Raw genomic sequence first — 19,031 nt, 5'->3', positions numbered from 1 at the left:
TCATTATGGTGAACCACACATAAGGAAGACAGATACCCCCACTGCTACTGAAATCATATTGGAAGTACTAGCCAATGCAATTAGGCAAGAAAACATAAAAAGTGTACAAAATACAATTTTCATCAAAGTCCCAGCAAGATCTTTTGTAGACATAGACAAGATTTTTTTTTCTTTTTTAAAGAAAGATAGCATGAGCATGGGAGGGACAGAGAGAAGGGGAGACACAGAATCTGAAGCAGGCTCCAGCCGCTGAGCTGTCAGCACAGAGCCCTATGCAGGGCATGAACTCACAGACTGCAAGATCATGACCTGAGCCAAAGTCAGACACTTAACCTACTGGGCCACCCGGGCGCCCCTAGACAAGCTTATTTCAAATATGGGAAAGCACTAGACTTAGAATAGAAAAAAAATGTTTTTGGAACAATTGTTTTTGGAACAATTTTTTTTAAGTTTATTTGAGAGGAAGAGAGAACATGAGCAGAGGAAGGGCAGAGAGAGAATCCCAAGCAGGATCCTCATTGTCAGCAAGGAGCCTAATGCAGGGCTTAAACTCACAAACCATGAGATCATGACATGAGGTGAAACCAAGAGTTGGATGCTTAACTGACTGAGCCATCAGGTGTCCCCAAAAGCAATTTTTGAAAAAGAAGAAAAGTGAGAGGAATAACTGATGTTAAGGCTTACTATTTAGCCACAGTAACCAAGAGTGGTTTTGGTTCACACATAGGTCAATGGGATGGATAGAGAACCCAAAAACAGACCCACAAAACCAACCATGCTTAGCTGATCTTTGACAATTGTGCAAAACTATTCAATGGGGAAAGGATAGCCTTTTCAATGAGTGGTATTGGAGCACTTGGATATCTGTGATATAACAAAACATATATTTGGTCATTGTCCCTCATTCCTGGAACAAACCCCTAGAATTTCCTGAGTGATAGGAGTGTCTTGTCATTCATAAAGAGCCCATTTTGACCACACCTGAGTTTATGCTAATAAGGTGACTTGGGTTGGCACTCCTCGAAAGCTTCAGCATGGGGAAGCATCACCAGAAGGAAGGTGGGAACTTTCAGCCCCCACATCTAAATCTCTAGGGAGGGGAGGGAGGCTGGAGATTTGTTTATAAGAACTGGTGGACAAGGAGATTCAGAGAGCTTTTGGACTGGTGAACACACTGATGTGCTGAGAGGAAGACATTCCTGGAGGATGCAAAGGAGATTTGTAGACACCGCCCCACCTTCCCAAACCTTGCTCTATGCATCTCTTCCATTTGGTTGTTCCTAAGTTACATCCTTTATTACTAAATTGGTAAACATAAGCAAAGTGTTTTCTTAAGTTCTGTGAGTCATTCTAGTGAATACTTGAACCCGAGGTGGGGACCAGGGAACCAGTGAATTTGTATCAACTTAACAGAAGTGTATGTAGCCTATGGCCATCATCTGAAGTGAAAACAGTCTTGTGTGACTAAGCCCTTGACCTGTGAAGTTTGCACTAATTCTAGGTACTCTCAGGATTGAATTGTTGGACATCCAGTTGGGTTGGAGAATTGGTTGGTATTGGAAAAAACCTGCACATTTGGTGTTAGAATTAGTGTCAGAAAAAAGATGCCCAATATCCATAGGGGAAAAAATGAACTTCAACATAAATTTCACCTCTTGTACAAAATTTAAGTCAAAATGATGATTGAGTTAAATGTAAAAAGTAAAACATAAAGCTTTTAGATGAAATATAGGAGGAAATCCTTGGGGCTAAGCAAAGAGTTCTTAAACTTGACACAAAAAGCATGATCCATTAAAGGAAAAAGTGACAAATTAAGACATCATCTCAATTAAAATCCTTTGGTCTGCTAATGGCCCTGTTAAGGGAATAAAAAGACAAGCTACAGACTAGGAGAAAAGACATTTGCAAACCATATATCTGATGAAGAATATATCTAGAATATGTTCTAAATAGATAAAAATATATAATATATATGTTCTAAATAAATATTTTCTCAAAACTCAACAGTTTTTTAAAAAACTAAAATATGGGCCAAAGACATGAACAGACATTTCACTGAAGAGGATATACAGATGGCGAACATGAAAATATGTCCAACATTCATAATTATTAGGGAAATGCAAATTAAAAGCAACATGAGATGTCACTACACATCTATAAGGATGGTTAAAATAAAAAGATGGCAACACTGGGGTGCCTGGCTGGCTTGGTTAGTAGAGTGTATGACTCTTCATCTTGGGGTTATAAATTTGAGGCCCACATTGGCTGTAGGGATTACTTAAACATTTTAAAAAATAAAACAAAAAAAAATGGTAATGCCAAATGCTGGTAAGAATGTGGAAAAACTTGTTCACACACACAGTTTTGCTGGAAATGTAAAATGGTTCTACTATTCTGGAAAAGAGTATGGCAGTATGTTACAACGCTAAACATGCGCTTGCCATATAACCCAGCAGTTGCACTCTTGAGCATTTATCCCAGAGAAACGAACACTTATGAAGATTCACACACAAACATTTACACTAATGTTCATTGCAGCTTTATTTGTAATAACAAAGTACTGGAAACAACCAAAATGTCCTTCAGTGGGTGAATGTTTGAAAAAACTGTGGTATATCCAAACCACTGAATACTACTTTGCAATAAAAAAGAACTATTGATATACACAACTTGAATGGATCTCAAAGGAATTATTTTCACTAAAAAAAGCAAATCTCAAAAGGTTACCTACTCTGAGATTCTATTTATGTGAAATTCTGGAAGGTGCAAAACTATAACCACAGAAAACAGATCAGTGGTTGCCAGGGTTGGGGCCGGGGGAGCATCAGGAAGGAGTTTGTTTTCGGGCATTCACTTTCCATGCCCCCTCCCTATAAAGTGAGCTTTCCTAGTCTTAATTTCTGATCTTATACTCTAATAAACTTTTGCCTGCTGCTCGTTAAAAAAAAGGGGGGGGGGGAAGGAGTTTGCCTGCAGTGGATCTATTCTTTGTTTTGTGTTGGTCGATATACAAGTTAAAATTGATAGAACTGAATGCCCCAAAAATGTGAGTGTTGTTGTATTTAAATAAAATATTTAAAATAAACTGTTTAGATACACATTGTAAAAAATAAAGTTTACATAAAATGTCAGTCTTATTAATTCTTGTTATTTAGAAGATTCTGGAATGAGAAGCAGCGTCCTAACCTTTGTCCGGTCTATGCTGTATAGTGGAGTGGCAGCATCCACTTTGGCCTTCTGAGCACATCACTCACCACAGTTGCCTCTATTACATTTCCCACCATTTTAATGACTCCTGAAGCCCCCAGCATGGCTAGTCTTCAAATTCTATCAGTTCCTTGGATCTGCAGAACCAATCAGTGCCTTCATATCTCTGTCTCTGTGTGTCCCCACCGCTGTTTCTCGGGCTCCGAGTCTCTCCATCTCTGTTGTCTCCACGTTTCCGCTTTTTACCTTCTCTGGGTCTTCTTAGCTTAGTGTCCTGTCTTTGGGTTTGTTTTCCCAACGCTGGGTCTACCTATTTCAGTCTGTCCCTGACTTTGTCACTGTCTCTGGGTCTCTATCCATAGCCGAGTCTCCCAGTCTCTGGACTTCCCCTTCTTTTTTTAAAAGTAGGCTCTACATCCAAGGTGGAGTTTAAACTCACGACCCGACCCCAAGATGGAGTCGCATGGTCTAGTGACTGAGGTGCCCCTGGACCTCCACCCCCCCCTTTTTTCTTTTAATTTAAAGATCTTTTTTTTTTCTTAAGAAAAAATCTTTTTTTTTTTTTTAATTTTATTTTTTTGAGAGAGGTACTGAGAGAATCTGAAGCAGGCTCCATGCCCTCAGTGCAGAGCCCAACACGGGGCCCGATCCCACCAACCGTGAGATCATGATCTGAGCTGGCACCAAGAGTCCGAAGCGTAACAGACTGAGCCACTCAGGCGCCCCTGGACCTCCCCTTCATGATCTTTCTCCCTTTCACCGTGCCTCTGCCTTTCACCTCCCCCTGTCTCTTTACCCTCCTCTCTCTATCCCACCATCTCTGATACTCTGGGACTCCTTGTCCCTATTTCTCCATCTTTGGATATGCGGAGCCCTGGGTCCTCTGGTTTCTGTCACTCCCTGTCGCTGTGTCTCCTAGTCTGTGTCTCTCACTGCCTCAGTCTCTCCCGGCGGTATTTCTCCGCCCCCCCCCCACCTGTTTTTTTTGTTTTTTTTTTTTTTTTTTTCCCCCTCCACCTGTTTTACCGCGTTGCTATGGATCGAAAAAGACGCAGGCGCACGGGGGGCGAGATGCTGAGCGAGGCTAGCTCTGCCTCTGATTGGCTGTCCTTTCAGCCGTTGCATCTTCGCTCCGCCCCAGCCCTGGGGGATGGCCAATTGCCTTCTGGGGGTCGTAGTCCGCCGCGCAGGCCCAGCGCGCACGCGCAGTCTGAGCTGACGCCATCGCTCCGAGCTCCCGGCGGCTGGAACCGGCCTGGGACCGCTACGCAAGAGGTAGGTCTGGCTCTGCAGTGCGCTACGCCGTGCTTTTCCTGAGCGGATCGTAGCGGTCCCGCCAGTGTGCGCAGCGCAGCAGCGTTCGGAGGTGACCTGGAGTGGTGGGGTGGATGGGGAGGGAGCGACCCCGGCGGGGGAACGGAGGAGGTTGGGCTGGGGTGGGAGGCTGGGAGGGGGAGGGGAAGAGCCCGGGAGCCCCTGGAGTGGAAGTGAGGTGGGGGAGGTGTGTGGGTCGGAGGGGGCGGGGCTGAGAGACCGCAGGTAGACGAGGGCCTGGCTACCCATCTTGGGTGTGGGAATAGGGAAGGGTTAAGGGCACCATCCTGCGGCCTGGTAGAGGGAGGGGGTTACGAGAGGGGACATAAGGGCTAAGGTGCCCCTAGTAGGCGGGAGGGGCAGCCTGTGGCGTCCCGGTAGGAGAGCAGGGACGAGGCGGAGGTTCCTCTAGTGTGCGCGTTCACCTGAGTGAGGGGTCGGGCCGAGCAATCCTGGGGTGGAGCCGGGGGTGGGGCCAGGGGGTGGGACCTGGGGTGAGGCTGGGGGTGAGGCGTTGTCTGTGCCCCGGGGATCCTCGAGGCCCTTAGACGCCCTGACTCTTCCCAGTCACCTGGGGATGGCTTCAGTTTGAATTAAGTGTCTGCTCCTGCTGTAGGGTCCCTTTGGTGGGCGAAGAAACCCAAGAGAGAGGGCAAGAATGGGTTTCCGTGATGCTGCTGTGAAAGTAGCCCGCAAGGGGGAGTGGGGACGACTGAGGATGTTTTTTAGACCTTTTATTAAAGAATTTATAGAAAAGTTCTAAGGAAAGGCCTTATAACTGCATGCCTTTTGGTCTGATTCACCTGTTAGTATTTTGTACGTGTTGTGCCCTTTTCTCTCCTCGCTCCCCACTTCCTCCCCTTCTCCCTCTGTCAGGCTCCCCCCACCTCCTCCCTTTTCCACCTCCTCCCCCCCTCCTTTCTCACAGACACAACGTGTACTGAGCTGACCCCTTGGAGGCTAAGGTGGACAACCTCACAGCCCTCTTCTCCATACCAGGGTCTAGCCTCCCATTGCCCCAGTCCTCCCAACCATCCTGTAGAAGTTTCCTTTCCTGGTACAGGGCCACATGTGTATTGCTGCTGTTCCTCCGCCCGTTCCTTGAGTCTGTGAGTTCCTGTCCTTTGAGTTCTGTCCTTGAGGCTTTGGGGAAGCTCAGGCAGTTGTGCAGGAGGTTGCTTGATCTTCGTGCCGTCTGTGCTCCGGGGTGGATCCAGAGTTTGTGCTCTTGCCAGGGACCACAGAGGACAGCCGAGATGCTAAGGATGATCCCTTCATGTGCATGTTTTTTTTCAGTCTAAAGGCACCTTTCGCCCCTTTGTAATGGGTGACTAACTATTGGGTGATGCCAGGAGACCCTGTGAATGTCCTGAGTAACATGAGGTGGGACTGTGGGGAGAGGAGAAGGGGGGCACGGCAGGGCCTGGAGGTAGAGCTGAAGAGTTGGGAGCTAAGCGTGAGCCCTGCTTAGCCCAGTGGGAAAGGGATTTGCCTGCAGGAGGCCCACAGTGCTTGGAGACCTCTCAGCTCAGCTGCCCACCCCCCCCCCCCCCCACCTTGGCTTCCTCTGCATCCCAGGACCAGGAGGGCCAGGCTCATAGGATCAACCTCAGACATGTCCATGGGGTGCAGGGGGAGTCTGGGCTCCAAGAAATTTCCATCCCCATCTGAGGCAAATCCTGAGTGGCCCTGAGATGTGTGTGATGGGGGGGAAGTCTGCTTGGTGAATGAGCCAAGAGGAACTTGGGCCGTGGGGGATGGCCTCGCTCAAGGAATCTGGAGACAGGAAGGAGTTCTGGTGGTCCCTCTGCCTAACAAGGTCATCCTTGCAGCGGCATGACCAGGTTGTGAGGCTCTGATGAGAGAAGATAAGATCCATGCATGCACACATTAGTGAGTTATCTTTGGTTAACTTTGTGGAGACAGGCCCCGGACAGGATGATCGTGCCTGTGGTATCTTAAGAAAACCAAAATTACTTGCTTATGTGACCACACATCTGCCCATATTACCACACAAAGCCCCACGTATCCTGTGCCTGTTGGGATAAATGTGGTCGTGCCAGCTGGCTGGAGCTGGCACACTTCTCTTGCCAGGTGAGGCTCTAGATTAAAGGTGGAAACATGGTTAAAAGAGCTAGAGTCTGGAACTGGGATTGGGAAACTCTGGCCTACAGGCCAACCAGCAGCCCGTTTTTGTAATGAAGTTGTTTGGGGACACAGGCAGGCCCATGGCATGCGGGTGCTCTGGTTGTTTCAGCCACAAGGCGAAGTTGAGTTGTCTCAACCGAAACCACCTGTCCTGCATTTGCCAACCCTGGCCCCTAGCAGAATTAATGCAAGAGTGCATTAAAAAAAAAAAAAAAAATTAAGTTTTTTTTTTTTTTAGAGAGAGAGAGTGTGCTCAAGCAGGGGAGGAGCAGAGAGTCCTAAGCAGGCTCCACGCTGTCAGCACAGATCCCGATACAGGGTTCACCCTGGGGCTGGAACTCATGAACCATGAGATCATGACTTGGGTCAAAACCAAGAGTCAGATGCTTAACCGACTGAGCCCCACCGGTGCCCTGAGTGCATTTCTAATCTTGAGTGCATTTCTAATTAAAAATTCGAAGGAAGCTCTTTATAAACAAGTTTCTGAACTCCACATCTTTCTTAGGAAGAAAAAAAGCACATTTGACAATAAGAAACATTTGAACTTTATGGTATAGCAAAAAGAGAGCATGAAGTGAAAAGATAAGTCACAGACTGGGCTGCTGGCAAGACCAGGCCAGACAGACACCACTTTAATTATTTAATAGAAGGGAGCTGGAAGAAAATGGCTACTGAAGGAGTGCCTTGGTGGCTCAGTCAGTTGGTTGTCTGACTTCGGCTCAGGTCGTGATCTCATGGTTTGTGAGTTTGAGCCCTGCGTCAGACTCTGTGCTGACAGCTCAGAGCCTGGAGCCTGTTTCAGATTCTATGTCTCCCTTTCTCTCTGCCCCTTCCCTGCTCGCGCTCTCTCTCTTCCCCTCTCCCTCTCTCAAAAATAAATAAACATTAAAAATTTTTTTTTAAATGGCCACTGAAAAGCAGGCAGTTGACTCACAGAGCTAAAGCAGTCCTGAGAAAACTCTGGCAGCAAAATGAGCAGATTATGTAGTCTGAGGGCCCTGGTGTGGGGGTGTGAGGAAGGGCCACCCTGTTGAGCATTGCCATAGCGGGTGGCAGGAGTTAGGCTGCCTCCTGTGGGCCGTAGTGGGTCATAGCACAGGCCCAGTGGTCCAGGTATCCCACTTGTAGGTTTACCTTCCCAATACATCACCACCCTGATCCCAGGGATAATGGCCAATGAAAATTCGGCACAGCCAGCAAGGCTCTTGATGAAAACAATTTACGGTCAACAGTGAGTAACCCCTGCTGTCATGGGGTTTACATTCCAGTGGGAGAGGCAGGTGGAAGGCAGGGAAGAGGGAGTGAGGAGGTATGGATGGGAGGAATTGAGCAGGCCGTGGAGGGAAGGTCTCCCTGGGGGACCCATCAGAGCCCAGACCCGGCTGGCACAGAAGAGCCTCTGTGGGGAGCAGGGCGGCGGGGGGGGTAGGGGGGTTGCGCTCAGGGAACAGAGGGGAGGACATGAATGGAGGGCGGTGGGAAGGGTGGCCTGGCGAGCTCTTTCTTCCTTGAGGGAAATGGAACCCTGACTCAGTCTAGGCTGTGGGAGAGGACAGCGGCGGGTGCTTCGGTTTCTGCCACCTCTTCTCTTTCCAGCAGCTTTATTAGATGTAACTGACACCCCAAAAGAGATCGCCTGTGTAAAGTGTGCAGTTCAGTGGTTTTGCCCATATTCACAGTTGTACAGCCAACACCACAGCTGATTTTAGGACGTTTTCATCGCTCTGACCCTGACCCCCTCGTCTGCCCCCGGCAGCCACGGAGCTACTTTCCGTCTCTGTGGATTTGCCAGTCCACGTACATGGAGTCAGACACCCCCACCGCCCCGAGGTCCTGGGCCGCAGGCGCTGGTGAAATGTCAGAGCGCATCTTCACTTTCCATGGAGGAGGTCATCAATGCCCGGTCCTGCATTGCAGAGTTTTCTCTGGAAAAGCAGGATTGCTGAGGAAACGTCCTCACCACAGCTGTGCTCACACACATTTTCCTAAATTCCTCAGACGTGTTCGGAAGAAAACATGGTTGGTTTCTGTGGTTCAGCCAGGGGGAGCATTCCCACCGGGTTTGGGTGCCGCTTCTCTTTGGGGGTGTCTCCCTCCCAGCGGGGTCTGAGGGTTTTCTGGTTGTGTGGGGAGAAGTGTAGACCCCACACATTCTGAGAGGAGCTGGAGCTCTGTCCTTGGATGCTCATAGCCAGTGAGAACATCGTGGGCCCGAAGCTGGCAGCCGGAGGCCTGGTCCCCCGTGGCCCTGCCGGCTGCTGGCCTTCAGCTTGCTCGGTGTTTGTCAGGGGTCACAACCAAGAGATTTCACCTAAAGACCCCAAATCTAGCTTCTCCCAAGTGATGCGTCTGCCCATCAGGATCAGCCAGGGGAGGAGAGGGTGCCGACAGGACCTGAACACCACGGTCCCTTCCCTCCCCCGCACCATCGATTCCCAACGCCTGGTCAACTTCTGCCTCCCACCTGGTTCTGTGGGTGGGTCAGGCCAGGTCTGCAGTCCTGTGTCATTCCCAGAAATAGATGCTGGTTGTCCACTGATCTACATTTGACCCTTGAACAAGGTGAGGGTTAGGGCATACCCGAAAATCCATATATAACTTTTGACTTCCCAGACACTTAACTGCCAATAGTCTGCTGTTGACCAGAAGCCTTACTGATCACATAAACAGTTGATTAGCCTGTGTTGTGTATGTTATATATATCATGTACTGTGTTCTTACAAGAAAGCGAGTTAGGGGGGCGCCTGGGTGGCGCAGTCGGTTAAGCGTCCGACTTCAGCCAGGTCACGATCTTGCGGTCCGTGAGTTCGAGCCCCGCGTCAGGCTCTGGGCTGATGGCTCAGAGCCTGGAGCCTGTTTCCGATTCTGTGTCTCCCTCTCTCTCTGCCCCTCCCCCATTCATGCTCTGTCTCTCTCTGTCCCAAAAAATAAATAAACGTTGAAAAAAAAAAAAAAAATTTAAAAAAAAAGAAAGCGAGTTAGGGAAAAAGTGTTAAGAAAATTTTACGGAAGAGAAAATGCATTTACAGTATTTTACTGTATTTATAAAGAAAGTGCTCCTTAAAGTGGACCCATGCAGGTCAAACCCGTATTGTTCAAGGTTCAGCTGTGTTTTGGATTTTTAGTTGTCTTAAGAAGAGGAGCAATCCTGGCACCTAGGCCTCCCAAATGTGGAAGGAAGTCTGGGATACACCCAAATCTGGCATGGTATCCCATGCATCGAGTATACGTTGTTGGAGTGAAGTTAGTAACGTTTTAAAATTTTTGTCTTTGAAAGTGAGATTGTCCTGTAACTTTTCTTTACCCTAATTGTGACTGATTTATTTTTTTTAATCCTGGTAATAGCCGTCTTACAAAATGAGTTGTCACTTCCAACATTTTATGTTAATTTTTATCTGTACCCATACAAGACTCTGCTGATACTTAACAAGCAGATTGCTTGGAAACCTGTGTGGACTCTGGGTGTGGAGGGTGGGACTGAGGAGCTCATCCATGTTGGGGTCTGGAAGCCCCATGGCTTGCTTCTCATTGTCTGTCTTAGTCATGTCTGTCTGTCCTGTGCAGGGCTGAGATCCCAGAGCATCCTGCCCTCCCTGGTGTCTCTCCCTTGCAGCCGCAGTTACGTGAACTTGCCCTCCACGACAGGTGCCCTGTCCCTGGATAGTCACATTTCCCAGTGTAGGTTTGGAACGATGTTGCCGCTGGAGAAGGCGTTTGCCAACCCCAGGAGCTCCCCAGCTCCCCCAGAACTGCCCATGCTAGGGTCAGCAGCTGAGGACCAGCAAGAGGACTCCAGGAGTGGCCTTGGGGAGGTCCCTGCCAACCTTGAGTCCTCCCGCCTGCATTTCCGGAACTTCATCTACCAGGAAGCTGCAGGGCCCCACCAGGCCCTGGACCAGCTGTATGAGCTGTGCCGCCAGTGGCTGCGGCCCGAGGCGCACTCCAAGGAGCAGATGCTGGAGCTGCTGGTGCTGGAGCAGTTCCTGAGCGCCCTGCCGGACAAAGTACGGTCCTCAGTGGTGGCACAGCATCCTGAGAACTGCCAGAAGGCGGCCTCCCTGGTGAAGGACCTTGCCGACGCCCTAGAGGAGCCAGGTGAGCCCACCACCCCAGAGGAGAGCACAGCACAGAAGAGATAGGAAGGGAGGTGGTCAGCCCTGGGAGGAGTAAAGTTGACAGCATAGGGTCCAAACTCCAATCAGTGGCTTACCTGAGAGTTGAATTCCCCTGTGTATAAGAGGCACAGAGGTGAGCAGCCCTGAACTGCTGGGGTAGCTCCTCAGCAGGGATACAGCCCCACCACCCTGCCCAGAGTTGCCTCACGGGCTGGGAAGGCTGCTTGGGCTCCTGCCCTCACATCTGCCTTCCAGATACAAGGAAGCTGGGGGAACCAACCCCTTAAAAACAGTAAATGTCCTGGGCATCTGTTTCTGCGCTGGGGCTGGGTGGGCAGAGTCTCTACCACATCAGAGGGCGGGGCCTGAGGGACTGCTGGTGATGGGGTCCTGGAGCCTTGTCTGCTCCCACCCGCTGCAGGTTCACTGTGTGATTGTTAGCACATCCCTCATTTCCCCTCGAGAAATATAAACAGGGATGCTGTTGAGTCTGCCATGGGGCTGTCCACAGCTCTGAGCGAGGGGCAGCGTGGGAAGCTCGCTGAGCCTTTTGCCATCTGCTCTATTACCAGATGGGTCCGTTGAAGACTGGCGAAGACGTGGAGCCCAGTGAGACCCAGGCCCGCCCCCAACATCTGTGAGTGAGCAGTTAGCCCTGGGACGGGTGTGGGCCAGTGCTCGGTTGGGGGAGGGCATGAGGCAGATGCCACGGAGGTTCTCATGGGAGCCAAGGTCTGGCAGCCTGTGCTGACTGACTTCTTCCTGTAGGCTCTGGTGAACACGACAGCTATTTATAATTAATCTTCAAAGATTACGCGGGTTGTACGTGCTTTACCATAAACACCGAAAAGCATTGAGGTACAAAGAAAATCTCCCCCCGCCTCCATGTGCCCTCCACAGCTAAAACCAAATGGTGTGCCCTGGCATGTGTTCCTTCATCTCTTGCACACACACGCACACATCTCAGCCCTGAGCCCTGAGAGGGCTTGTGGCCAGTGTCCCTGGAGTCGATATGCTCGTGCTGGAGCTCGTGCTGTTTGCGTGGAGCAACGTCTCACCCACCCAGGCCCATCCAGGCAGTGGCCAGCGCCATCTCCGTACTTTCTCGGCATTTCACAGGATCCGCCCTTCCTTGGCCTAGAGTTGGGATTTACGGCCATTAAGGTTTCTGCCTCTTCCTACAAATGCGCCGTGAAACGTCCGCAGGCATGTGCCTTGTGTGGAGTTTTGTGTGTTAGGTGGGTTCCTCACGATCACTGGACAAAGGACATTTCTGCGTGGTCGTGCGAAATTTTGTAGCACATACGGTGCCAGTGCACGAGGTGCCCGTTTGCCCACATCTATGCCGTATTGTGTCATTGCTTTTTAAGATTTCCACCAATCTAACTGGTAGAAAAGCGTTACCTGCTTTGTGGGCTTTCATTAGAAAGCCACGGTTGACCGTGAGCTTCTTTTTGCTTTCTTCTTGGCTACTCTGCTCTGTCACCTGAGGACAATTGTAGGGTCCCTTGAGCTTGAGACCTACCGTGACACGAGCGCTGAGACCTTCTGCCTCTGAGTCTGACAACTCTTCCCTCTCTTCCTGGGGCCTATGCGCGGGGGGCCCTGGGGTCTCCCTGATTGGCTTGGGCTGCCAGCTGTGTGACACTAGTCTGCTCAGCTCTGTGTCCCCTTCTACCAGCCTGTCCTGCTCCAGACCCTGTGCTTCTGGAACAAGGGTGTGCCGGGGACAAGAAACCCGAACAGCCCAAGCCTGCTAAGGCTGAGCCAAAGGTGCGTGGGGTCTGTCTTGTCCAGGGTTCTCAGGGCCTGTCCCCAAGGAGGAGGAGCTGTCCCCCTAGCTTATTAGGCTCTCTTCTTGCCCCTGTCATTAATATGCTGCCAGCTGGCCCTGGGAGGGATGGGGGCCCAGCCACAGGAGACGGGGGTCTGGGCTGAGGTTCCTGGGCTGCACACCTAGGCTGCTCCCTCCCCAGGAAGCCAAGAGGAGGTGGGGGTGAGGCAGGGAGAGGTCTCTGAGATCAGAACAAAGGGGCCCGAGTGCCCCCTTGGGGGTGTTGGGCAGGCGGTCCCTTTCTGTCAGCCCCCTACCAACCTGGTTTGTGGTGACTCCCAGGCCCCAGTCCCTTTAGCTGCTTCCATCGCCCTGTTCTGTTGTCTTCTCTGGGCGAGTGCGCTGTTCCTGCCACCACAGCCTCCTCACCTCCTGCCAGGCCAGCTGCCCCTGTCCTGCAGGGTTCCCTCCCCACTGCCGTACCCCTTTCTGCATTCTGGGCCTGGTCGTGCCCTATCCCCTGCCCGGTGGACACATCTTCCAGCCCTCGTGGGGCCCGTGGCGCGCTTGTCTCCTCTGTGGCCTTTGTCACGGGTGACTGCTTCTCCTAAGGGCAGTAAGCGTGGCCGTCCTGGTCCCCCTGGCCCCGGGGTGCCGGCCCGGGGCCCATGCAGGGATGGAGGAGATAAGAGATGTTGGGGTTTTGCCCTCTGGGGGACATTTGGTGACACCTGGAGACAGCTTTGGTTGTCAGTATTTGGCTGGGGGAGGAGGTGCTGCTAATACCCAGAGGAAGAGGCTGGGAAACAGCCTGCAGTGCCCGGGGTTGTCCTGCTAGAAGAGAGTCCATAGTGCTGAGGCGAAGAAACCCAGCCCCCGTGTTAACCTGGGGTCTGGGTCCAGGCCCTGCTAGGTGGTGGGTGAGAACCCCCAGGATGGCGCCACCCCCGCTGTGCTCCACTGTGATCGTTGGGACTGAGGGTCCACCCTCCCTCTGGAAGGGAAGCCTCAGCCGTGGTGGTGCTGCCGTTTCAGAAGTTGACATTTCCGGAGATGCCTCTGTACCTGGGGGAATGGGGCCACCTGGACCCGGCAGAGGAGAACCTGAAGACCTTCCGGAACTGCTCTGTGGGGTGAGACTTGTCCCCCACAGCCTCATGCTGTACCCTGTCCTCTTCCAAGAGGATTGGCCTAGGGATTCCGACTCCCACATGGAGCGTTGGTTACGGCCCCACAGTGTTTTTTGTTTTGTTTTTTTTAATGTTTATTTTTGAGAGAGAGGGGGAGAGAGGAGAGAGAGAGAGGGAGACAGAGCATGAACAGGGGAGGAGCGGAGAGAGACAGGGAGACGCAGAATACAGAAGCAGGCTCCAGGCTCCAAGTACTGACGCAGGGCTTAAACTCACAAACCACAATATTGTGACCTGGGCCAGAGTCGGATGCTGAACTGACTGAGCCACCCAGGCGCCCCCCCCCCCCACAGTGTTTGTTTTGTAATATTTGCTTATTTATTAAAAACATTTTAATGTTTATTTTTGAGAGATAGTGAGGTCAGGGGAGGGCAGCAGAGAGAGAGAGGGAGACACAGAATCCAAGCAGGCTCCAGGCTCTGAGCTGCCAGCACACAGCCTGACACACAGGGCTCAAACCCACGAACCGTGAGATCATGACCAGGCACCCAATGTTTATGTTGAGAGAAAGAGGTGCACACATGCTGGTGGGGAAAGGGCAGAGAGAGGGAGACAGAGGATCCGAAGCAGGCTCCATGCTTACAGCAGAGCGCCCGGTGTGGGGTTCGAACCCACGAACCATTGAGATCATGACCTGAGCCAAAGTCAGACCCTTAAACCGACTGAGCCACCCAGGCGCCTTGAGGCCCCACAGCGTTTTGAACAAATTTGACGGTGAATGAATTTGCCTGTGTCCCCACCTTGGCCCCACCCTTCTCACTGTACAGGGTTGAGTTCTGCCACAGCCCTGGGGTTTTTGAGTTTGCAGCCCCTGCTCATAGGACCCAAGCTTCCGAATGTGGAAAGGCCTCCTGGCACCAGTCGTCAACTTTACTATCGTCCTTGGTACACAGATGGAGCCTCTTGGCCTTCATGGCTCTTCTCTCTTGAGTGGGCATCGTCGCCCACAACACAGGCCTCAGCACAGACGTCTGAGCTCTTTGCGGTTGTAGTTTTATGTTCTTCTCTGACTTTGCTCTCCATTGAATTCCCCACTTCCCTGTTGGCTGTCCGGCTCTGTCTCGGTAGGCCCTCTTCTTCACCCCTTCCCCAGTGTTCTTGGAACCCCCAGCACTCCAGGGCTCTGAGTGAGGCAGCTTCGGTGAGTGTCCAGGGCAGAGGAAAGGACAGTGTCCAGAGCAGAGGCCCTGCTGCCCTTCCTGGCCAGCCCATGGGGCTTGAGGCGCATCATTGGCTGGTTTCTACTCTGGCTTCAGTGTCTCTCTCTGTTTTTGTGTGTTTTGATCGCACTCAGGGTACCAGCTCGCCCAGCCTGATGACACCTGCAGGCTGGAGACAGAGGAGCTTCGGTTGGTTGAAGCTGAACCGCCGGAAGGCAGCTTCTCAGGTGAGGCCCGAGAACCTTGGTGAGGCTGGGGTAGAGGGGCACCTTTCCAAGGCTGGTGGAAGGTCCCCACAGCTCCTCAACTTTGACCTCGCTCTTCTCCCACCACCTGTCCTGTACCTTGGCCGCCCCCCACCCCAGTGTCAGAGCAGGAGGCAGGAATCCAGGTGTTCTAACAGTCTTTCACTGTGTCACAAACGGCCCCCGAACTCAGTCTCCTAAACAGCAGCAGTGTTGGTGGCTATGATCCTGTGGATTGACTGGGATGGGATGGGCGTCTGTTATGCTCGCTTTGCTGGTTGCTGGGCCGCATACACAGCCACAGTCATCCGGAAGCTTGGCTGGGCTGGAATGCCCCTGGTGGTCTCACTCACCCCAGCGGCGGTTAGTGCTGGCTCTTGCCGGGCAGCTCAGCTGAGGCTGTCAACCTGCGTTCTCCATGTTGCCCCTCCAAGTAGTTAGTTTGAGCTTCCTCGTGGCGTGGCATTTGAGTTCTGGAGCATTCCAGGAGGGGAGGCACCATTGTGCAGGTGCTTTTTTAAATCTTTGCTTCTGTCACGCATGCTTAATGTCCTGTAGACCATAGTAGGTCATGTGGCCAAGCCAATGTGCATGGTTTGTATGTCTGTGCATGTGGGGGAGGGGGTACTCCCCAAGGGCCCAAATCCCAGGAGACCGGCTTCACTGGGGGCTGCCATCGTAACACGTTAGTTACCACATAGGGGATTATTCGGCCCTTCCTGGTGAGGGATGCAGGCTCCCTCCGGCTCATGGCTGCGTTGCCAGTGTCTGCTCTCGTGCGGTTTGGGATGGCTGCTGTGGCTCCCACATCCACAGCTGCAGGAAGGAGGAAGCCCCTCCACAAACCTTACACTTGTGCATCCATCCCACGGACCGTAGCTTGCTCACGTGGCCACTTCGGCTGCAAGACAGGCCGGGAGTGCCAGCAGGTGGGCAGTCGTGAGCTCCGGGAGTGCCAGAAAAGGGAAAGCACGTGGGGACACACGGCAGTCTTCTGAGTGATTTTGTTTCAACCCATTGCCCCTGGGTTTGTGGAGGGCATTGACTGATGGTGTGCATGCAAAGCCCTCTCACATCCTCACCCGCTTCCCCCTTGCTCCGGCTTTCCATCCTGTCCATCTTCACAGCCCCCAGCCCACGCCTTTTGTTAGGTTTCCTGCTCACATGGCGGCTTGCTTCTCTGAGCCCTGGGAGGTGGACTGCTCACACCGTGACCTTGTTTTAGGGGATAGGAGGTGGGCAGGAAAGTAAAGATGAGCATGTGCGAGACGCTGATGGAGAGGATCACAGGGAAATTCTCGTTTGCCCCTTGACGGGTGCTGCTCCGGAGGAGGAAGAGCAGCGCAGAAGGTTCTGGAACCTCAGGAGAGGGAACCAAGCCCTGTCCCCAGAGCCCAGAGGCAGTCAGTCATCCGGGAGCCAGCCCAGGACAGGGGCAACAGCAGGGAGAGCCCTACTGTGCCTGTAGCTCCAGCTGCCCCACGCCAAGGCCTTGGAAGAAAAGGCCCCATTCGAAGGATGTGGGCGGGCAGGGCCCTGAGCCTGTCTCCAGCATGAGCCACCCCCAGCAGCGCCATGTGAAGGAGCCCGCTGCATCTGGCCTCGGCGCAGGGTCCCTGGGCGCGAGTTGCTCTGCTGCCGATGAGCCTGGGCTGTCCCGAGGGAAGCCCTACGCGTGCAGCGAGTGTGGGGAGACCTTTGCGTGGATCTCACATTTCATTGACCATCTTCCGAAGCCACAGCGGCAGGAAGCTGTACGCGTGCCAGGGCTGCTGAAGAACTTCCACTTCAGCCTGGCCCTGGCCGAGCATCAGAAGACCCATGAGAAGGAGAAAGGCTACGCGCTGGGGTGGGCCTGGGACCCCACCCTGCTGCGTGTGGTGCCACGCCGGCGGGAGGCTCCGTGGGCTCCCGGGGGTGTGTGGCAGGTGACATTTTCCCTGTGCAGCCTGAGCTCAGCGATGAGCTGCTTTGCTGTAGGGTCCCTAGAGGCCAGCCTTGCCCGCCCAGGTTTGTGTCCCTAGAGGGCAGTCTGCCTGCCAGATTTTCCCTAGCAATGTATCCGCTGCTTTGAAAACCCTTGCGTGGCTTCCTGCAGTATCTGTGTGGATGTGAGTCTGTCTGTTCTCTAAATGAGCTAACGTGGCTAAAGCACTTAGAACCCAGAAGGGCCCACGGGAAGCCCTTGTCTCCTTGTAAAACACCCCATGCAGATGCCCATGTGCAAGCACGAGCTATCCGGTGTGAAAGAATATTCCCCTTTCTTCCGTAGCCATTTTAGCACCACCCACACGTTGGAACATTTGTCATTGTGCAAAGTGTAGAGTTGCCTTAAAGTGTGTGATCCGCCGGCTCTTGCTGAAGTCAGCTTTGTCTCTGTTCCCCTTGTTCAAGCTCCCCAGGGCTTCTGCTCAAGCTGTTTGGTCTTTTCATAGACACCTGATATCAAGTTCACTTCTGAATCCTCAATAGCCAATTGTTTCCTAGTTAAGCACGTGTCTACATGTGTGGAGTGGCTTTACAAAGATCACAAAAATGCGTGGAGCCTGGTAACGCTGTGCTTTCAAACCATGCGTCTCAGCCTACTAGTGAATTGTGAAACCAAATTAGTGGACGGTCGCCAGCATTGCAAATCAGTAGAATTAAGTAAAAATTCGTTGTGTAGTAAAGGCAAATATTGTTTTGTGAAACTTTTCAGCTATATATCTAAATATGAGACCCGGTTGAATGTGAAATCAAATTAGTGGACGGTCACCAGCATTGCAAATCAGTAGAATTAAGTAAAAATTCATCATCCGGCTGTAAAGGCAAATACCGTTCTGTGAAAAATTTCAGCTATGTATCTAAATATGAGACCCAGTTGCAATGTAAGATGTATTTCTTACTCAGGGTGGAGGGTCATGATCAAAGCAGGTTGAAAACACTAATAAGGGTTGATGAGGTGTGTCTGCCTGGGCAAGTGGAAACTTAATTCTTTGGGCTACATAAGGTGGTCTTTTGATTTTTGCATTTGATCTCGGATTAGAGCATTGCCTCTGTTGCCTGAGCATAACTTAACTGCTTCTTGTAGGTAAACTGGTGCCTCTTTCTGTCATGGTGTTTGAGCAGGCAGTCTGTTGTAACGATGCCCGAATCATAGATGCTTAACCTAATAAAGGATTTATTTCTTCACTCACATGACAGTCTTGTGTTTGTTGCTGTTGCTTGTGTGTGGAAGCGAGGGGGACTGTGCTCTGTGTGGTGATTTGGGGATCCAGGCTCTGTCCCTGTAGTGGCTCTGTTCTCCACTGGCCCCTTGGAGCATGTGGGGAAGGCCATACTTGCTCAGTTGGGAGATGACACACATCACTTCCACTCGTGTACTTGGAGAGACATGATCTCATGGCCTCAGTCACGTGAAAGGGTCTGGGACTGTGTATGAGGTGCCTGTCTCTGTTACAGTCACCGAGCTCAGTTACCCTCTTCGCCTGTCTCCCTCTCACCCCCATCCTGAACGGATGAAGGCTCCTACATCCCTGGTAATAATTAAATACATATATATATATATATATATATATATATATATATACACACACACACGCACACACACACACACACACACGCACGCACACATATATGTATATATTTATATTTGCTCTCTGAACTCTTGTTCCCAGCCTAACCCATGAGCATGCCTCTCCTGCCACAGAGCGGTAACCCCTGGGGGTGCGTCTTGCATCAGCTTCAGGGCCACTGATGGGTCCTTCATTATCAGAAAGCCCAGCTCTCTATCCTGTTTGTTTCCTATCTGAGGTTTCCTTTAGTGCACAGCTAGATGTCGATGCCTTGTTGATATTTTCATATTTCTATTTGGAAATAATTTCAAACTTGTAGAAGAG

The 19,031-nt window shown here is 51.6% G+C and overlaps 1 protein-coding gene across 1 annotated transcript; it reads left to right on the top strand.

Moving 5' to 3' along the window:
- The first annotated feature begins 7,505 nt into the window (after window positions 1-7,505).
- ZSCAN18 (zinc finger and SCAN domain containing 18) lies at window positions 7,506-18,330 on the top strand. Its single transcript, XM_030297586.1, is given in 17 exon segments — window positions 7,506-9,231; window positions 10,283-10,764; window positions 11,357-11,367; window positions 11,369-11,407; window positions 11,409-11,421; window positions 12,466-12,557; window positions 13,594-13,686; window positions 14,534-14,540; window positions 15,043-15,135; window positions 16,379-16,392; window positions 16,395-16,437; window positions 16,440-16,493; window positions 16,496-16,648; window positions 16,651-16,883; window positions 16,885-16,924; window positions 16,927-17,004; window positions 17,007-18,330. Coding segments are annotated over 16 exon segments (1,587 nt in total). The 5' UTR covers window positions 7,506-9,231; window positions 10,283-10,361; the 3' UTR covers window positions 17,228-18,330.
- Window positions 18,331-19,031: the final 701 nt, after the last annotated feature.

This window comes from Lynx canadensis, chromosome E2 (genome assembly GCF_007474595.2).
Source record: "Lynx canadensis isolate LIC74 chromosome E2, mLynCan4.pri.v2, whole genome shotgun sequence".
Lineage (NCBI taxonomy): Eukaryota > Metazoa > Chordata > Mammalia > Carnivora > Felidae > Lynx > Lynx canadensis.
Note: the sequence above shows the minus strand (reverse complement) of the source record. Positions and strands in the feature narration are given on the sequence as shown.